The 14,208-nt window shown below is 46.0% G+C and overlaps 1 protein-coding gene across 1 annotated transcript in view; it reads right to left on the bottom strand.

The window, feature by feature from the left end:
* The window catches only part of vipr2 (vasoactive intestinal peptide receptor 2), a 182,034-nt gene that overhangs the window by 56,861 nt on the left and 110,965 nt on the right, over window positions 1-14,208 (bottom strand). Inside the window, exon 5 of the mRNA XM_038798352.1 lies at window positions 8,264-8,361. Coding sequence (XP_038654280.1) covers window positions 8,264-8,361 — 98 coding nt within the window. The remainder of the gene's footprint in view (window positions 1-8,263; window positions 8,362-14,208) is intronic.

Raw genomic sequence — 14,208 nt, 5'->3', positions numbered from 1 at the left:
CCAGGTGGGAGTGAAGAAAGCATTTGACGGGCTACACGCCACCATCAACAACCAAGAAACAAATCACCCTGAAGCCCTGACAATCGTGACTGGAGACTTCAACCAGGCCAACCTCAGTAAGGTTTTACCCAAACTCCATCAACATTTCTCCTGCTCCACCAGAGGTGCAGACACCCTGGGCCACTGCGACACGAGCATCAAAGGTGCCTACCGCTTCATTCCCCGACCACACTTTGGCAAATCCGACCACAAGTCGGTATTCCTAGTTCCGGCTTACAAACAGCAACTTAAGCGAGCTGAGCCAGTCAAGAAAACCGCGCAGTGCTGGTCCGAGGAATCTGAGCACATCCTCTGCGACTGCTTGGAGACTGTGGACTGGTCCATACTCAAGGCCATGACAGCTAACCTGGATGAGTATGCAACCACCATCACAGACTTCATCAGTAAGTGTGTCGAGGACTGTGTACCAAAGAAGACAATATGGGTGTTCCCCAATCGGAAACCCTGGCTCAACCAAAGAGATCACTCCCTGCTGAAGTTCCGGATGGAAACGTTCAAATCTGACGATGCTGACTTACATATGAAATCCAGGTATGACGTACGAAAGCCATCAGAGATGCCAAAAGACAATACCACATCAAACTAGAGTCCCAGGCCAATGACACAAACCCACAACGACTATGTAAAAGGGCTTACACAAGATCACAGGTTACAAAGCAAGGCTAGGCGGAATATCTGTGGCTGGAGCATCCCTACCCGATGAACTGAACAAGTTCTATGCCCGATTTGAGCAATCAGCCACTCGCCCCAACAGCCCTGGACACACCCATACCCACTATTACAGCCTCAGAGGAAAGAGCTGCCTTCTTGAAAGTGAATCCGCAGAAAGCGACGGGCCCCGACGGAGTCCCTGAGCGAGTACTCAGAGCCTGCGCAGACCAGCTGGCGAGTGTATTCGCAGATATCTTCACCACCTCACTCAGAGGTCCCCACCTCCTTCAAGAAGATCACCATAATACCAGGACCAAAGAAGAACAAGGTAGCCTGCCTCAACGACTACCGACCGGTGGCCCTGACGTCTGTTATCATGAAATGCTTTGAGCAGCTAGTCATGAGTCTCCCAGACGGTCTCGATCCACTGCAGTTTGCTTATCGCCGCAACCAGTCCACAGCAGATGCTATCTCCCCGGCCCTACAATCAATACTCGAACACCCTGACAACAAGGACACCTACGTCAGACTGCTGTTCATCGATTACAGCTCCACCTTCAACACCATTATCCCTACAAGACTTATAACCAAACTCTGCAATCTTGGACACGACCCCTCCCTGTGCAGCTGGATCCTTGACTTCTTCACAAACAGACCACAATCTGTCAGGATAGGCAACAGCACCTCCTCCACAATAGTCCTCAATACCGGGGCCCCGCAAGGATATGTGCTCAGTCCTCTAAGTACTCCCTATACACACACGACTGTGTGGCAAGATTTAACTCCAACTCAATCTATAAATTTGCGGTGATACGACTGTGGTGGGTCATATCTCAAACAACGACAAATCAAACTACAGAAGGGAGATAGATCACTTGGTTGCATTGTGTACTGAAAACAACCTCTCTCTAAATGTCGACAAGACCAAGGAACTGATCATCGACTTCAGGAAGCATAGTACGACACACACTCCCATTTGAAAATGAAATGAAATTAAAATGAAATGAAAATCGCTTATTGTCACGAGTAGGCTTCAATGAAGTTACTGTGAAAAGCCACTAGTCGCCACATTCCAGCGCCTGTCCGGGGAGGCTGGTACGGGAATCGAACTATGCTGCTGGCCTGCTTTGAAAGCCAGTGATTTAGCCCAGTGAGCTAAACCAGCCCCTAAAACTGTAAACACAACTGGCAGCGGTGGGATTTGAACCCATGCCTCCGTAGAGACTGGAAACTTAATCCAGCACCTTAGACCGCTCGGCCACACTACTCCCATCTGCATCAATGGCTCCGAAGTGGAGATGGTCGATAGCTTTAAGTTCCTGGGGGTCACCATTTCCAACAGTCTGTCCTGGTCCAATCACGTTGATGCAACAGTCAAGAAAGCCCAACAACGTCTCTACTTCCTACAGAAGCTAAATAAATTCGGCATGTCTGCATCGACTCTCACAAACTTCTCAGATGTGCCATAGAGAGCATCCTATCCAACTGCATCACAGCCTGGTATGGCAACTGCTCGGCCCACGATCACAAGAAACTGCAGAGTGTGGTGAACTCAGCCCAACGCATCACACAAGCTTGCCATCCCCACATTGATTCTGTTTACACCTCCCGCTGCCTCAGGAGTACAAAAAGCACTTCAAAAGTTTCCAACACACCAAAGTTTACCTTTATTTGACAGATTATTGATATTGGCATAGAGGGAGAGACATCAACAGTTTGAAGGCTACAGAAGGAAGACTTTCACGTTCATCCGACAGATCATTGGAATTGACATGCTAGGAGAGACTTTAAAGGTTTTCAAGGCTACAAAGGGAAGACTTGCCACACAAATCCTATCCCAGGAAAGACCTCTGACTTGAATCCTCCAGCCAAGCCCAAGCTCCCTTACCAACCACCACCTCCCCTGAAGGACTCATTTCAGCACCCTAGAAGTAAGTGTAGTGAGGTTTCTCACCCCCTTGTTGTCCTACAGTGTCCCTGGTAACTGGTCCCCGCTTTTAGCGACTAATAGTGATTCACACCCATGAGGTTTCCAGCTAGGGAGGTCAGGAGCATACCGGGAGTCCACAGCATTTCACTAATTCACTAATGAGATTGAAATGGATACTAATGAGCTCTAATCAGGGGCTGGATTCTCCCCTACCCGGCGTGACGGAGGGTGCCGGCGTAGGGGAGTGGCGCCAACCACTCAGGGGTCGCGCCTCCCCAAAGGTGGGGAATTCTCCCCACCTTTGGGGGCCAGCCCCGCGCAGGAGCAGTTTGCACCAGAAGACTGGCGCAAACACCCGGCGCCGTCGGAAGCGGGGCTGGCCGAAAGGCTTTCGGCGGTCGGCGCATGCGCCGGCAGTGACGTCAGCGGCAGCTGGCCGCTGACGTCACTGCCGGCGCATGCGCGATGCGGGGTTCTCCTCCACGTCCGCCATGGCGGAGGCCGTGGCGGAGCGGAAGGAGAAAGAGTGCCCCCACGGCACTGCCCCGCGGAGTGAGCGGGGGGCCCCGATCGCGGGCCAGGCCTCCGTGGGGGCACCCCCCCGGGTCTGATCGCCCTCCGCCCCCCCAGGACCCCGGGGGCCCGCTCGCGCCGCTGAGCCCGCCGTTTCAGAGGTGGTTTAAACCTCGGCGGCGGGAGAAGGCCTCCCAGCGGCGGGACTTCGGCCTATCCGGGCCGGAGATTTGAGGTAAGTTTTTTTTAAAATGAAATCCCGCCGGCGCCAGCTGTTTTCACAGGCTGCCGGCGGGATTTGCACAACGCCGGTTTATGACCGGCGGGAGAATTGAAAAACCTGCGGGAGCGGAAATAACGCCGCTTCCCGCCTATTCTCCGACCCTGCGTGGGGTCGGAGAATTTCGCCCCTGGTTCTTGCAGTTTCTGGGTGAGAACCTGATCTCACCAGTGGGAGCGGACCGGGAAACTCACGATGGGTTTGACACCCTGCGAGAATTCAGTTTTGGGCCTCATGGCCCATTCAACCAGCCAGCGGGAATCCTGGCTGGAGCTAACCACACCGGAGAATCGCCCCCTACATCAGTCATAGATACTATACATCCCCTACTTTGCGCAAGTGATGGAGACACAGCCGGAGTGAGACACTTCCAGAGTGGGAATTTGGAACTTGGTAATTTGGTGCAGTGAGGTAATTCAGTGCAGAGTGGGAGAAAGTGCTTTTTCTTTACTGTTTTGTTCTCTCTCTTTTTTCTGGCCTGTAACTTTTAATCTGCAGAGTGAGAGCCAGAGAGCATCTGAGAACCTGGGAGGGAAGTGATTTTTATTTATTTTTATTACCTTTACAAATTGTGTGGGGGAGGGGGAAATTGAAGTGACATCACAGTAAAGCTGTGACCTGATTGGCTGGTTGGGAATCTGCACTAAATTTAAAAATTAAGCATTGTTAAACTAATTAAACATAATTACTTAATTATTTAATTATAATTTAGAGGGTTATCTAAGCCAGAGATTGGAGAGGACTGTATTTAGCTTTCACATTTATAGTAGAAATCTAGTGCTAGAAAACATTTAAACAGTAACTTTTTAAAACATTTAAAAAAAAATTTAATTTACTAATTAATTAATGCAATGTCAATTAGAGGGGTGCAGTGCTCTGACTGTGAGATGTGGCAGGTCCGGGAGGCTTCCAGCATCCCGGATGGCTTCGTCTGCAGAAAGTGCACCCAACTGGAACTCCTCACAGACCGCATGGTTCGGTTGGAGCAGCAGTTGGATGCACTTAGGAGCATGCAGGTGGCGGAAAGCGTCATAGATAGCAGTTATATAAACGTGGTCACACCCAAGGTGCAGGTAGAGAAATGGGTGACCACCAGAAAGGGCAGGCAGTCAGTGCAGGAATCCCCTGTGGGTGTCCCCCTCTCGAACAGGTATACCCCTCTGGATACTGTTGGGGGGGATAGTCTATCAGGGGAATACAGCAGCAGCGCAGAAGAGCAATAGTCATAGGGGACTCTAAAGTCAGGGGCACAGATAGGCGCTTCTGTGAACATGAAAGAGACTCCAGGATGGTATGTTGCCTCCCTGGTGCCAGGGTTCAGGATGTCTGCGAAAGGGGAGCGGGCATCCTGAAGGGGGAGGGAAAACAGGCAGAGGTTGTTGTACATATTGGTACTAATGACATAGGCAGGAAGGGGCACGAGGTCCTGCAGCAGGAGTTCAGGGAGCTAGGCAGAAATTTAAAAGATAGGACCTCTAGGTTTGTAATCTCGGGATTACACCCTGTGCCACGTGCCAGTGAGGCTAGAAATAGGAAGATAGAGCAGCTAAACACATGGCTAAACAGCTGGTGTAGGAGGGAGGGTTTCTGTTATCTGGACCACTGGGAGCTCTTCTAGGGCAGGTGTGACCTGTATAAGAAGGACGGGTTGCATCTAAACTGGAGAGGCATAAATATCCTGGCCGCAAGGTTTGCCAGTGTTACACGTGAGGGTTTAAACTTGTATGGCGGGGGGGTGCGTAACGGGGCAATAGGTCAGAAGGTGAAAGCATTGAGGGAGAACTACGGAATAGGGCCAGTATGGCGCTGAGGAAGAGCAGACAGGGAGATGTTGCTGAAAACAGTGGGTCTGGTGGCCTGAAGTGCATATGTTTTAATGCAAGAAGTATTACGGATAAGGCAGGTAAAGTTAGAGCTTGGGTTAGTACTTGAAACTATGATGTTGTTGCCATTACAGAGACCTGGTTGAGGGAAGGACAGGATTGTCAGATAAACATTCCAGGATTTAGCTGTTTCAGTAGGGATAGAGGGGGATGTAAAAGGGGTGGCGGAGTTGCGCGACTGGTTAGGGAGAATATCACAGCTGTACTACAGGAGGACACCTCAGAGGACAGCGAGGGTATATGGGTAGAGATCAGGAATAAGAAGGGTGCAGTCACAATGTTGGGGGTTTACTACAGGCCTCCCAACAGCCAGCGGGAGATAGAGGAGCAGATAGGTAGACAGATTTTGGAAAGGAGTAAAAGCAGCAGGGTTGTTGTGATGGGAGACTTCAACTTCCCCAATATTGACTGGGACTCACTTAGTGCTAGGGGCTTAGACGGGGCAGAGCTTGTAAGGAGCATCCAGGAGGGCTTCTTAAAACAATATGTAGATAGCCCAACGAGGAAGGGGCTGTACAGGACCTGGTATTGGGGAATGAGCCAGGCCAGGTGGTAGAAGTTTCAGTAGGGAAGCATTTCGGGTACAGTGACAACAATTCAGTAAGTTTTAAAGTGCTGGTGGACAAGGATAAGAGTAGTCCTAGGGTGAATGTGCTAAATTGGGGGAAGGTGAATCATAACAATATTAGGCGGGAACTGAAGAACCTAGATTGGGGGTGGATGTTTGAGGGTAAATCAACATCTGACATGTGGGAGGCTTTCAAGTGTCAGTTGAAAGGAATTCAGGACCGGCATGTTCCTGTGAGGAAGAAGGATAAATACGGCAAATTTCAGGAACCTTGGATAACGAGAGATATTGTAGGCCTCGTCAAAAAGAAAAAGGAGCCATTTGTCAGGACTAGAAGGCTGGGAACAGACGAAGCCTGTGTGGAATATAAGGAAAGTAGGAAGGAACTTAAGCAAGGGGTCAGGAGGGCTAGAAGAGCTCACGAAAAGTCATTGGCAAATAGGGTTAAGGAAAATCCCAAGGCTTTTTACACGTACATAAAAAGCAAGAGGGTAGCCAGGGAAAGGGTTGGCCCACTGAAGGACAGGGAAGGGAATCTATGTGTGGAGCCAGAGAAAATAGGCGAGGTACTAAATGAATACTTTGCATCAGTATTCACCAAAGAGAAGGAATTGGTGGATGTTGAGGCTGGAGAAGGATGTGTAGATAGCCTGGGTCACATTGAGATCCAAAAAGGCGAGGTGTTGGACGTCTTGAAAAACATTAAGGTAGATAAGTCCCCAGAATATTGAAGGAGGCTAGAGAGGAAATTGCTGAGGCCTTGACAGAAATCTTTGGATCCTCACTGTCTTCAGGTGATGTCCCGGTGGACTGGAGAATAGCCAATGTTGTTCCTTTGTTTAGGAAGGGCAGCAAGGATAATACAGGGAACTACAGGCCGGTGAGCCTTACATCAGTGGTAGGGAAATTACTGGAGAGAATTCTTCGAGACAGAATCTACTCCCATTTGGAAGCAAATAGATGTATTAGCGAGAGGCAGAATGGTTTTGTGAAGGGGAGGTCGTGTCTCACTTACTTGATAGAGTTTTTCGAAGAGGACACAAAGATGATTGATGCAGGTAGGGCAGTGGATGTTGTCTATATGGACTTCAGTAAGGCCTTTGACAAGGTCCCTCATGGTAGACTGGCATAAAAGGTGAAATCATACGGGATCAGGAGTGAGCTGACAAAGTGAATACAGAACTGGCTAGGTCATAGAAGGCAGAGTCTTCAGCAAGTCTGCAGACGACACAAAGGTAGGTGGAATTGTGGATAGCGATGAGGGCTGTCAGAGGATACAGCAGGGTTTAGATCGTTTGGAGACTTGGGCGGAGAGATGGCAGATGGAGTTTATTCCGGACAAATGTGAGGTAATGCATTTTGGAAGGTCTAATGCAGGTAGGGAATATACAGTGAATGGTAGAACCCTCATGAGTATTGAAAGTCAGAGAGATCTAGGTGTACAGGTTCACAGGTCACTGAAAGGGGCAACACAGTTGGAGAAGGTAGTCAAGAAGGCATACGGCATGCTTGCTTCATTGGCCGGGGCATTGAGTATAAAAACTGGCAAGTCAAGTTGCAGCTGTACAGAACCTTAGTTAGCCCACACTTGGAGTATAGTGTTCAATTCTGGTTGCCACACTACCAGAAGGATGTGGAGGCTTTAGAGAGGGTGCAAAAGAGATTTACCAGGATGTTGCCTGGTATGGAGGGCATTAGCTATGTGGAGCGGTTGAATAAACACGGTTTGTTCTCACTGGAACGACAGAGGTTGAGCTGCGATCTGATAGAGGTCTACAAAATTATGAGGGGCATAGACAGAGTGGATAGTCAGAGGCTTTCCCAAGGGTAGAGGGGTCAATTACTAGGGGGCATAGGTTTAAAGTGCGAGGGGCGAGATTTAGAGGAGATGTACGAGGCAAATATTTTACACAGAGGGTAGTGGGTGCCTGGAACTCGCTGCTGGAGGAGGTGGTGGAAGCAGGGACGATAGTGACATTTAAGGGGCATCTTGACAAATACATGAATAGGATGGGAATAGAGGGATACGGACCCAGGAAGTGGAGAAGATTTTAGTTGAGACGGGCAGCATGGTCGGCGCAGGCTTGGAGGGCCGAAGGGCCTGTTCCTGTGCTGTACTTTTCTTTGTTCTTTGTTCTTTGTTCTACTCATCTCTGCCCAAGAATTGTCCGTGTGGAGTTTGCACAGTCTCCCCGTGTCTCCGTGGGTTTCGCCCCCACAACCCAAAAATGTGCAGAGTAGGTGGATTGGCCACACTAAATTGCCCCTTAATTGGAAAAAAATAATTGGGTAATCTAAATTTTAAAAAAAAATCTCTGCCCAAGAACCACAAAAGGCAATTACTTTAAATCTCAATGTTGTAAATATGTGTTACTCACCTAAAGAAACAAAGAATCGCTGATCCAGTTGTGAGAGCAACCAAGGAGACACTGTGTCCCAGCGTATAAATAGCCCTCACTAGCACGTAAAATTTATCCTGGGAGAAATAAACAGCAGTCAGTAACAGTAATTTAATGAAATCTCACATCAGGTATTCTAGCCTTAAACTGAGATATTTGGGAAATGACCAGCTCCAGTTGGTGAAACAACTATTTGGTCTAATTGCAATGTTATTGCTAGGTTTATTCACTGCATTAGCACCATTGCACTACTGTACCATTGAACTTAAACCCATATGTTCCTCACGTGCAACTCTTAATTCTTCAATTCAAATTGCCTCCACCATTATTACTTCCATTGATGGACTTGTAATTCCAGTTCTGAAGAAAAGTCAGAATCAACTCAACGTTAACCCTGTTTCTCTCTCCAGATGTTGTCTGACCAGCTGAGTATTTCCAGCTCTTTCTGTTTTTATTTCAGATTTCCAGCATCCACAATATTTTGCTTTTATATTATTGGAATCCCGAATCGACCTGAGCACAGGAAGGGCTATTATTTCACCATTGCTGGGTTAAAATCCTGGAACACTCCTTCCCTCACAGCACTGGCAACTGTTCGGCCCAAGACCTCAAGACACTTCAGAGAACCTGTCTCCCATCCATTGACTCTATCTACACTTCCCGCTGCCTTGGGAAAGCAGGCAGCATAATCAAAGACACTCCCATCCGGCTTACTCACTCTTCCAACTTTTTCCATCGGGCAGGAGATACAAAAGTCTGAGAATGCGCACAAACAGATTCAAAAACAGCTTCTTCCCCGCTGTTACCAGACTCCTAAATGATCCTCTTATGGACTGACCTGATTAATACTACATAGATTACGTAGAATTTACAGTGCAGAAGGAGGCCATTCGGCCCATCGAGTCTGCACCGGCTCTTGGAAAGAGCACCCTACCCCCTATCCAAGGTCAACACCTCCACCCTATCCCCATTACCCAGTAACCCCACCCAACACTAAGGGCAATTTTGGACACTAAGGACAATTTATCACTACACTCCTGTATGCTTCATCCGATGCCGATGTCTATGTATTACATTGTGTACCTTGTGTTGCCCCATTATGTATTTTCTTATTGCAGTCTGGCCTACATGTGACTCGATACCCAAAGCAATGTGGTTAACCCTTCACTGACCTCAGAGATGGTTTATCGTCACGTGTACCGAGGTACAGTAAAAGGTATTTTTCTACGTGCAGCTCAAACAGATCATTTAGTACCTGAAAAGAAACCAATCCAATACATGCACCAGCAGTGGCTCACTGTCCCACTCTCAAGGGCAAAGGAAAATGTGCAATAAGTGCTAGCCTTGCACTACTTTGTTCAAAAAACTACTTTTCCAAGAATTGTGCTCATTCATCTGAGCCAGTCCTAGATGGAGTAATACCAATCCCCATATTAATTTTAAGGAAACAGGACTAAAGGTCTGGAATAATGCTCCAAAAACAAATCCCACCATAGCAGCTGGAGAAATTTAAATTCAATTCACTAAATAACTCTGGAATTAAAAGCTGCTCTCAGTAATGGTGACCATAAAACTACTGGGTTGTCATAAAAGTCCATGTGGTTCACTAATGCCCTTGAGAGAAGGAAATCTGCCATCCTTATCGCAGTCTGGCCTACCTGCGACTCGGACCCAAAGCAATGTGGTTAACCCTTCACTGACCTCTGCAATGTCCAAGCAAGCCATTCATTTATTTATTTAATCTTTATTTAGCCAGGTGAGCCAATTGAGAATCAATTCTCATTTACAATAACGGCGTGGTCAAAAGGCTAACGTCACAGCCAGATCAATGACCCAACCATGCAATTCATTTAAACACTAAAAACAATTAAATGCAAATTGGTAATGAGAGGATTGACAGTTTAGCAAGTACAAGTGTCAGTCAACAGAGCCTTAACCCTTCAATGAAAGGCATCCAAGGTAATAAAATCCATTAGCTTCAGCTTTAGTTGTACCTCATTCCAGTGACTGACAGCCGCAGACTGCGATGAATTATGGCCAACGATGGTGCTCACTCTTGGCGTGACCAATCGGATAAAATCACATGATCTCAGATTATAAGAGACAGTAAAATGTAACAAACTCTTCAATAGGCAGGTGTTTTCCCTAGCTGTACAAAACTGCTGTGGAAAGGTTCAAGAGCGAAACATCTGGCTTCGACCTAAGCACAGGAAGCGCTATGACCTCACTGCTGCTGGGTCAAAAACCTGGAACACCCTCCCTAACAGCATGATATGTGAACCAGCAGCGGTTCAAGAAGCTGGCTTACGACCATCCCCCGTAAGGGCACTTAAGGGTGTGCAATAAGTGCTGGCCTTGCCAACAATGCACATAATCCATTCCCAAATAAAAAGGAAGTCACCCATATTCAGGTGCCACACTGGTTATTTCAAGAGTAAGTCCACCTCTGGAGGAACTCTTGACTCTCCACAACGAGTTGCACCATAATAGCTTGAAAAGGTTGTTATACCTCTGGCACAAACATAAACAAATAACTCATTGTATTAACATGTAACCTCCTATCATGCCCACTTATTTACAAGTTCTATATGCAATAAAAGCCATTTGAAGCTGGCTACTAATGGACAGGGCTGGGCTTTGACAGAAATGAGGACAGTGCTGGGTCTTGTCAGCTCAGTAAAAGAAGAAAGATGTAGCTGGTTGCAATGCAGTGGGCATTGGCTTTAAGGACAGGCCAGAAGTGGGTGGGAAAACCTTTGCAGGATCAAGATTCTTCCTGGCCCTCAAAAGTCATTGCCAAATTGAAGGCTTACTTAGTTCAGTAGTGAAGAGAGCCGCATGATCCATCCCTATTTCACTAGTACCTGAAAACTCATTCCAGCCTTACAGCTGCCATTGGGACTAATTGGCATATTTAAACAGGCTTACCCTGGTTTCGGGAGGGCTTGTTTCCAGCCCAACGCAAAATCACAGAGTGCTTTTCAGATCATTCAAAAATGGCAGGCATGGGGTGGGATGCAAAGGTATTTTGAGCTCACTACCACCAGTAATAAAGGCAGATATCACACATTCTAACACTGGACTTCCCATAGGAAAGATTCAAATAGGAATTTCACTGCATTCTCATTGCGCCTTCATACATAGGCTGCTTTGGTGTTGTGTTCAAGATGTTAGTCAGCTTTTGTTTGGTTGATTTGTCGGCATTTTTATTACATGGGATTGTAGGATTGATACCTGTAACTGATGGATCACATTATAACCATTTTTAATTTAAGTTCATTGGGTTTAGTGACTAATTAAGTCAAGATCCGATTTTTATTATTTAATATTACAGTACTTCACAGGAGATTTCCTGATGTTTCGTTGGTTGTGCGGCACGTCCATGAAAACCACACATCAATGCACCTGAAGCCCTTCACTTTCGTTAGATGTTTGTTAGGGATGGGGTTTTTTCAGAGCAGGACCTTGAGGAACCAACTAGAGAGTAGATCTAGTATTATGTAATGCAAACAGTATATTGAATAATCTTGTTGTAAAAGAAGCTTTAGGGATGAGTGACCATAATATGCTGTAATAATAATAATCTTTTTGTTGCCACAAGTAGACTTACATTAACACTGCAATGAATTTCCTGTGAAAAGCCCCTAGTTGCCACACACCGGCGCCTGTTTGGGTCCACAGAGGGAGAATTCAAAATTTTCAGCTGGTACGGGAATTGAACCCGTGCTGTTGGCCTTGATCTGCATCACAAACCAGCTGTCTAGCCCACTGAGTTAAAACAACCCCCTGTGGTATGTTTGAAACTGAGGTAGTTCAATCAGTTCAACCTGAAGCCAGGATGTGAAATTTGAGCAAAGGAAATTGCAATGGTATGAGGGTCAAATTGACCATGGTGGATTGGGAAAATACATTAAAAGGTATGGCGGTACATGGGCAATGGATAGTCTTTCAATGAATTATTACATAGTTTACAGCAGCTCTACATTCCTTCAAGGCACAAACCCCCCCCTCCCCCCCCAAAAAGTCAGTGGCTAACAAAATAAGTTAAGGATTGTATAAGATAAAAAGCAAATGCTGATAATGTGACCAGAAATAATAGCAAAAATGAAGATTGGGAGCATTTTGGAATAGAAAAGAATATGAATATAAACTAGAAAATAATATTAACAGTGCAGAAGCTTCTATAAGTACAGAAAAAGGAAATGTTTGGCTAAGACATATGTGAGTCCTTTACAGGCAGAGTCAGGAAAAACAGGACTGAAAATGTTAGCCCCCTTCTCTCTCCGCAGATGCTGTCAGACCTGTTGGGATTGTCCAGTATTCAGATTCCAACACTAATGTGCGTTATCAGGAGATATATAATGGTGAACAGAAAATGACAAACAAACAAAATTACTACTTCATGTTTGTCTTCACAAAGGAAGAAATTAGAGATCCAAGGGACAAGGGAGAGCAACTAATTCAAGGAAATTAGTATAAGTAAGGTTGTATTGGAAAAAGTAATGGGACTGAAGGTTAATAAGTCCAGGGACCTGATATTCTACATTCTAAAGTGTTGAAAGAGGTATATGGAGACACTGGATGCATTGGTGATTATCCTCCAAAATCCTGTAGATTTGGGAATGTTTCCTGCAGATTGGATGGTGGCAAATGTCAACGCATTGCTTAAGAAGGGAGGGAGAGAGAAAACGGTGAACTACAGTTCTGTAGTGACTATTAATTTTGTTCCAAATCCCACCATGGCAGCTGGCTGGTTTGAATGAAGCTTGGATTTGAATAAACAACTAATTTCAGCAGTGGTGATCGTGACACTGTCATTAAAAACCTACCTGGATCACTAATGCCCTTTAAGGAAGGAAATCTACCATCCTTGTGACTGTAGACCCTCTGGGTAACTCTTAACTGCTAAGCTGCTCAATTAAGGGAAAATTAGGGATGGGCCACTAAATGTTGGCCTTGCCAGTGACACTTGCAACCCCTGATAGAAATGAAATTACAGCCGAAAGGTAACTCAATTCTCTAAATAGCTATTCACTCTCTTCCTTATTTTTTTCCTATTCATTCATGGGGTGTGCGTATCACTGACTGGGGTGGTAGATCTCCTTCCTGTTAGGGAAACAACGGTAGTTTTCAGGAATTCTATTTATACTTATAACATTAGAAATAAGATATAGTGGGCAGCACGGCGGCCTAGTGGTTAGCACAACCACTTCACGGCGCTGAGGTCCCAGGTTCGATCCCGGCTCTGGGTCACTGTCCGTGTGGAGTTTGCACATTCTCCCCGTGTCTGCATGGGTTTCGCCCCCACAACCCAAAAATGTGCAGAGTAGGCGGATTGTCCATGCTAAATTGTCCCTTAATTGGAAAAAATAATTGGGTAATCTAAATAAATTTTTTAAAAAAGAACTAAGATATAATGTTAAGTGAGTTTACTTTAATGTTGCTGTACCTGGAAATATAAAATCTATAGTTAGATTCATGCTAGACAAAGATGTCGGTATGTTTGGGGGTTGGTTAGGTTCCAACTGTGTTTTTAATGTACTTAGAGAGGGCTACAGAGTGAAGACTAAATAAACTAGCAGTGGTTGCTTAGGAACTGGGGTCTTTTAAGTTAGAGAAGTTTTAAAGTTTCATTTTAACTTATTTGATTGAAGTTGAAGATAGTTAGTGGGGAGAGATGGCAGCTCTCATAGCTCTGCTAGAAATAATTGGTTTGGAAGGCTAGAGAGGGAACATTTTGGTTGGCTTTGCTGGAATAAAAGCCATACCATGGCATGATGTGGAGATCTGAAGAACAACTAGTTAAAGAAACTAGAGAAATTAAAAGAAGTTTCCAAGACGTCTGAGGTTTAAGGTGCTAGAACAGAGAGCTGTTCAGTAAAGACAAGCCGAGCTGAGAAGAAGGCTGAGAAGTCAGAAACATA

Source organism: Scyliorhinus canicula, chromosome 5, assembly GCF_902713615.1.
Source record: "Scyliorhinus canicula chromosome 5, sScyCan1.1, whole genome shotgun sequence".
NCBI classification, from domain to species: domain Eukaryota; kingdom Metazoa; phylum Chordata; class Chondrichthyes; order Carcharhiniformes; family Scyliorhinidae; genus Scyliorhinus; species Scyliorhinus canicula.
The sequence above is the reverse complement of the archived record's forward strand: the minus strand, read 5'-3'. Positions and strand labels throughout refer to the sequence as shown.